Below are 7012 nucleotides of genomic sequence, written 5' to 3' on the forward strand. Positions count from 1 at the left end.
CGTGTGTGTGTGTGTGTGCGTGTGTGTGTTGTGTGTGTGTGTGTTGTGTGTGTGTGTGTGTGTGTGTGTGTGCGTGTGTGTGTGTGTGTTTGTGTGTGTGTGTGTGCGTGTGTTTGTGTGTGCATGTGTGCATGCGTGAGTGTGTGCGTGTGCGTGTGCGTGTGCGGGTGCGTGTGCGGGTGCGTGTGCGTGTGCATAACGTTAAAATGTTTTTATGTGATTTGTTTGATATAATAATGATTAATATATGCTTGTAATATTATATAGTTATACATGCATGTATAGTTGACGCATAATGAAAAGGAGAGACTAGCTAAAATTAAATGTTTTTATGTTATCAATTTGATATATTAATTATTGAGTAACGATATGTTTATGATTTTATATATATATATATATATATATAATATCAGGAGTGAATAATAATAATAATAGATCTATTATTATTCACTCATGTATATATTTAGCCTTGTAGGCCTATATAGTATTATTCAATGTTTAATTGGATTGTTTTTATTTAGGAATTAATACAGTGTATTGTAAATAGGTGAGGTGAAGCAGTGGCAGTAAGGTGTGCAGTAAGGCGTGCAGTAAATCCTGTATTATGATAGTCAATAGTGTGTGTGTGTGTGTGTGTGTGTGTGTGTGTGTGTGTGTGTGTGTGTGTGTGCGCGCGCGTGCGTGCGTGCGTGCGTGCGCGTGTGTATGCACAATAACGATAAGAAAAACGCATCATACGATGACCTAATACATGCATCATCGCATGCATGATGACCGTAGGGGCCTACATAGAGTTCACCGGCTTGTTTTTAATGTTTTAGTGGCGGTTTCCAGTTTCCACTACGCCAAAGTCTTGCATATAATTTATTTTGTTGTGCGTCTATGTGCGCCTATGAATCCCCTGTCAACGAAGCCGTGTATATCTACTATGCATATAGACCTATAGGTCCTTGTGCACGAAGCCGCGCATAGGCCCTATATACACGGGGCCACGTATAGGCCCTATAGACCATGCGACATATACGCTCTATATTCGAAGCCTTACACGCGCGCACGAAGCCCCTGTAAACTCTTATTGCCGCTCGTTCGCCTGCCCGAAATAGCTGAGCAGATGGTGGGGATGGTGCACAGAAGCTAAGAGAATGTCTCGGGTTGCACGCATTGCATATCTCGATGCAACGCCGGGGGTAGGCAATGTCATCAACGTGCATCCGTGGCACGCGTGCCAGCTGCTGCGGCAGCTGCCCGGACTTTACTTTCAACCCAATCTACACGGCCGTCGGATGTGCGGCTTGCGGTCAAAGGTCAGGAAACGTTAATCCGTGCGACATCGGCCGTCGGACTTTCGCTACGTGACGCGAGAAGATTTCGATTTAGCGGGTGACTTTTACAAGGTGACCTTTATCTGCGGGAGACCGCAGATATCTTTACATCGACACACGCCTATAAGCTTATGTAAATAAATACGCAGCGAACTTCAATATCACTCGCTGAGCCAGGATACACGTGGAACAGCAAACCGTCGTAATATTGCACTGTATGTGATCTATACAGACCATTTTTGCCGCGGAGATTGACACGGGATTGACACAACACAGCGACGTCCACTCGTCCAGATTTCACTACTCACATGCACTGTATTTAAATAAAATAGCTGCTAGTTAGTCAATGTATTTTTGTTGCTGTTTTGTCATTTTTTAAAGCACAAAAATGTGCGTGCAACGTACGTGTCTACAGAATAACTCTTTCTGATTAATAATACTAATAATTCTTTCTCTTTTCATTTGAAATGTTTTTTTTTTATTGTAAGACCATTGTGTGGCGATAGGTAAAATTCTAACCGTGCGTTGTATAGGGTAATTCATAAGGTCGTTAAATGCTTGCACTCCCTTCATTTTCCCATTGAAATACCCGCCCCGAATGACCAAATTTGGAAATTTTTGATCGACATACATTGCACCAACATTTTATTACAACAACATAATTTATTACATTAGTGCTGTTACAATACGACTGTTTCACAGAGACAATGTAATTATATTGCGTTGCAATATTTTAGTATATTGTCACAGATGTGCAGAGGTATATATCAGCAGTGTAACAAAAAGTCAGACTTATGGAGATGGTGACAACAGACAACGTTCAACATATATCGACCATATCGACGTCATGAACACGCAATTAAATAACACATAAATTAAACAACAACAATTAAACTATAAATAGACAGTTATAATAGTCCCGATGATTTGTAGTTTGTGGGACACTAAAAGCATATTGTAACAATTACATCTCCAACAATATAAACCCACTCGTTTATAGACATTTTATATGAGCGTAACATTAAGCGCGTATTTTAGCGAATGTGTTCAGAGAAGGAGATTCGAACTTGTAGCATCCTGAGACTCGTACGGGATATTGTCACACCTAGGACTTGTATGAAGTGTTCAATAAGTATTGCATGAAGAACTTCTAACCGACTTTCTTTTTGAAGAATCACGAAATTCTATTTTCGAAAAAAGTCGCCAGCTAGACGACAGTGGACGAACATAATTATGTAGGTAGGCGCCCCTTATTATACCCATTACTAGCAGCTCCGAATATGCAGAACTATCTGTAAGAGTCGCTGCAGGCAGGGAGCCGCGGGAGAGGGGATCGACTGAATGCGTGCTGCTGGGACGGAAAGCATTTGCGCATTGTTACACGCATTATAACGGTAGATTAGTTCCTGCCGGCGGACAAATGACACCAGTACCCAAACAACGACGTGAAACGCACGAATACTGACGTCACATCATAAGAAGACACTAGTCGACGATAGCTCATTATTTGTAATTATAATTAAGCTATTAATTAAGCTGTAATTATAATTATTTTACACTCACACACTGGCAACCCGTGAGTTACGACCTAGTCACCACGCATGCACGCCAAGCGCCCCAACGTTCTATGTACAACACGCGCACATATAATTATATCAGGAGTGTATAATATAGACGTAGGAATATAGAATATAGTATATAATATAGTCTATATTTATATACACTCCTGATTATATATATATATATATATATATATATATATATATATATATCGCCATGCCATGCTGCAGAGAAGACCAACCTGCCTCTACGACGGACTGGTATTTATACATTATACTGTTGCCACACTGGCATGTGATCTCACAATAACACACCTCTGCACAGTTGGCCGATACGACACTAACATTTCTCACTCAGCTGTGTGTTAGCTTACCTATGTCTATTAATCTAACTATACATATTTAAATACGGCCAAACCTCCATATAACAGCCAATTAAGTCAAATGACGTAAGCGGCCTTTATGGACATGTGACCTTTCTACAGGAGTGGCCGCTAACACAGGTTTGACTGTACATAACACGCGTATAATCACACTCACACAAAACACTCTAGTCTTGAGACTCGCCAGCAATGCCATAAGGATCGATGTTGATGACTGATTATTAATCAATGCTCAGCAAGGATGATGTCAAAAACAACAAGTAACATGACAGCAATGCTAGTCAACAGCCCCGAATGATAATTAATTAAAAGCAGGCCAGAGGCATGTCGAAACAACGAATAGGCTACACTAGAAAAATAAATTAGAAATAAAACCTACTGAACTCACTCTATTACGTTACGATTATACACAGGTACGATTGTCATTAACAATAACTTATTAAATTAATACACAATTTCAACTATATATATTAAGACTAGAGTTCTCACCCTTTGCGAATACTTGCTGCCATTTTGGGCTGCATTTCAAATCAAATGCAAAATTACAAGAGAAGAAAAAAGAAATTGGTCCCGAAAACATTGTGGTAATTATATGATCATCACTCAAATGCTATCAAATTGAAGCTGTTACAGAATTTATACGCACAAGACTCTTGGAATTTTGATGAAGATGGTTATTTTTGAAACGATTTGTGATGACTAGCTTTAGACGAGATTTATACAACCACAGAATTACCACAGTATCTGCAAACTATTATAGTTTGCAAACGATTTCTAAGAATAAACAAATATCCATGAATATACATGGTAGACCTACTTTAAGAAAACATTCTACAACACACTAACTACATTTCACAACCAATAAAGGAAGCTCTATCTGTTGCCACACTGACGAACAAAAACTCAGTATCAGACACATTACTGAACAGCAAAGTCATTCATAACATATATAGACCCTTTACATGCTATAGTTAAATTCAATCATATATTATCCTTTCGCTCCTCATTTCTTTTGTTCTGCAATGCAAGCATGCAAATACACATACAGAGATGTACTAACTGTGCATCTTACTGGCACGTAAGAAACAAAAATTAACACACGTAGAGACGTGGGCACACATACTCACATATTGTAATGAAACAGCATGAATCCTGCTTCTACCGAGACAATAACGATTTTTTTCTGACATGCTCTTTTGTGGACACAACTTTCAGGTTCCAGTGACTGTCGACTGCTTTAGAGTAAACTTACAAGATGATTACCATTGCATTGTAAGCTAATATTGTACATTAAACGTCTCATCCATACAAGAGAATCCTTATGATTTAAGTTTAACGTAATCTAAGAGTCGCTTCGGTAGAGGCAACTGCTCGATCCGACCTACGATGCTGCTGTAATCGGCTAAGCACCTGAACCGATCTCTCACCACAGCGCGACACTGTCGCAGCAGTGGTGGCGCCGTCGTCGCCTCCTCCGTCAGCCAATCGGAGAACGTCTCGTCGCGCTGCAGCTCGTAGGGCAGCTCGTCGCTGAGCACCCACGACGGGTTGAGGCGCGCGCCGGCGGAGACAAGCAGCCGCGCGAGGTCGCGGTCGCAGTTGTGCAGCGCCCAGTAGAGCGCCGAGTGGCCGCTGCGGTCGGCGACGTCGAGCCGCACGCCGTGGTAGACGAGCAGCGTCGCGATCGCAAGCCGGCCCGAGAACTTCGCGGCGAGGTACAGCGGGCACTGGTTCCACGCCGGCGAGATGTTGAGGCGCGCGCCTCGCTCGACGAGCATCTGGATGATCTCGGCGCGCTTGTCGCGCGTGTTGATCCAGACGGGCGTGTGCGCGTAGAAGTCGGTCTTGTTGAGGTCGGCGCCGCGCTGGATGAGCACGCGCGCGATGCCGGTGTGGCCGAGGCGGCACGCCGAGAAGAGCGGCGTCTCCAGGCGCTCCATGGCGTCGCGACTCAGCTTGTCGACGTCGGCGCCGTGCCTCAGCAGCAGCTCAACGGTGTCTGCGGGAGAGACGAACGCAAGATAGTCGTACGACGCGGTAGGGATTCGAAAACACTTTACTCGCGCCGTTTCCGTGTTATCGAGTGAAATAATAAGATGCGAATTTGATCAGGTGTGCATTAAAAACAGTCGTTTCCATTCAATGCATGATGATGTATGATCACCCGATTTAATGTATAATATAAGACTATGCAATAATATAATAATTGACACATAATTAATGTATAAATACAGTATCATACTAAGATTTGAATCATCAACTTTTGATATTATCTGGGTAGACAATGGTTCCAATAAAACTCCTGTTACAAAAATTGCATTTCATGGATGCGAAAGCAAACATCTAACTTTCGCCGGTTCTCACTGCCAAAAAAGAATCGGCTGCCTCCTTTACTTTCGAGTTACTGCAATGAGTCGAAGCGCCAAACACATCGCCACATAGTGAGCTACTCACCCAGGTGTCCCTGGTACACCGCCAGCGACAAAGCCGTGGTGGCGCGCAGGCTGCTGCTGACGTCTGTCAGAGCTGATGCGATCTTCTCCACGCGGGCGATATCGTGAAGTCTGACCGCCTGATGAAGGTCCTCCACTGTAGGGCCATGATGCCTAGGACTTGCCGGGATCGCGCGGCCGGAGGCTGGACACGGCGGACTGACCAGTGGGGAGTGGTCAGACGCTCGGCCTCGCGGACTCGCGTGCAGCGGGTCCCCCAGCGTGGGGCGGTGGTGTTGGCTACACGCCTGCGGTTTCTGTATGGTACGCATCACGGACGGCCCATGGCCTCTTCGGATGCCCACGTATGACTGCTGAGATACAAAAGAAGCCACAGTTACACACAGTGTTTCTGTGCTGCATCTTGCCCAAAACTTGTACCGTATTTGTAAAATGCCCCCCAAAACACAAGAAATGATTGGATATCGTTAAAATAGAATAAAAATCACACTTCTACATTTCACACCTCATAATTTCACAAATACATTATGCTCAATCACGAAAACATGCACGAGCATCAACTCATAACTTTGACATTTAGACATGCAAATGTGCACCTAATTCACAAGGAAGGCGTCCAAACCACTTTAGATTGTTGTCGCAATGACGGTAGAGATTACAATGTTAAACTCACACTAATCTGTAGTTATTTCAGATTATTCAGAAAAAGATGGTACGTAAAGTACGTGAGAGTCAACAGAACGGCCTGTGCATTCCCGTGCTCCGCCCTACTCCGCACTGCTTCCTATCTGAAGGACAGATAACATTTATACCTACGATGGTGCAGCACGCATGTACTCTCTCTCGCTCTCTCACACAACAGTCCAGTCACAAATCACATGTAAACCTACGTCAGGCCGGTGACAGAAGAAGCCCGTCACGAGGGTTAATCGCCATGTTCGCTACATTGCAGCTACCGTCACACTGTCAGTCAAAGCAGCAGCGCTGGCAGCTGTAACACGCGATACTCCCGCATCCTTATAAGGAATGACCCCCATGCGGCAAGTGCAGAGCAGCTGTAAGACATCGGACACGTGGCCCTATGCATTGCTCAGGCACACACTCACACGCGCGTGTGGCACGGTGTGTGCGCGTGCACGCATACACGCTTGTCTTATTCACTGGCACTTATAATAAATATACAGCAATCTATATATACATATGTAACACACTGTACCTGTTATTTACTAATGAACAACTAGTTTTCTGGAGAAAAAAGGTAGAAAACACCCAATAAACAACCAGTATGATAATTT

General features: G+C 43.6%; 1 protein-coding gene across 9 annotated transcripts; it reads right to left on the minus strand.

Moving 5' to 3' along the window:
- Positions 1-1937: 1937 nt before the first annotated feature.
- Positions 1938-6708, minus strand: LOC106809549 (ankyrin repeat and SOCS box protein 12-like). Of its 9 annotated transcripts, none has more exons than XM_014812665.1 (3): positions 6534-6708; positions 5719-6067; positions 1938-5263 (listed from the first exon to the last, which is right to left on the minus strand). In XM_014812665.1, exons 2-3 carry the CDS (start codon positions 6026-6028, stop codon positions 4584-4586), a joined length of 990 nt encoding a protein of 329 aa, XP_014668151.1. In that variant the 5' UTR covers positions 6029-6067; positions 6534-6708; the 3' UTR covers positions 1938-4583. The 9 variants fall into 9 exon arrangements, with proteins under 9 accessions (XP_014668151.1, XP_014668150.1, XP_014668149.1 ...); XM_014812664.1 differs by having other exon boundaries at positions 5719-6070; XM_014812663.1 differs by having other exon boundaries at positions 6530-6708.
- Positions 6709-7012: the final 304 nt, after the last annotated feature.

The sequence above is a fragment of the Priapulus caudatus genome, unplaced genomic scaffold (genome assembly GCF_000485595.1).
Source record: "Priapulus caudatus unplaced genomic scaffold, Priapulus_caudatus-5.0.1 Scaffold362, whole genome shotgun sequence".
NCBI lineage: Eukaryota > Metazoa > Priapulida > Priapulimorpha > Priapulimorphida > Priapulidae > Priapulus > Priapulus caudatus.

Excerpts from the sequence above, each read along its gene's own strand:
- LOC106809549 (XM_014812665.1), bottom strand. The coding sequence starts at position 6,028 with ATGCGTACCATACAGAAACCGCAGGCGTGTAGCCAACACCACCGCCCC. Across the intron at positions 5,264-5,718 it reads GGTGTACCAGGGACACCTGG|ACACCGTTGAGCTGCTGCTG; the intron begins GTGAGTAGCTCA and ends TCTCTCCCGCAG.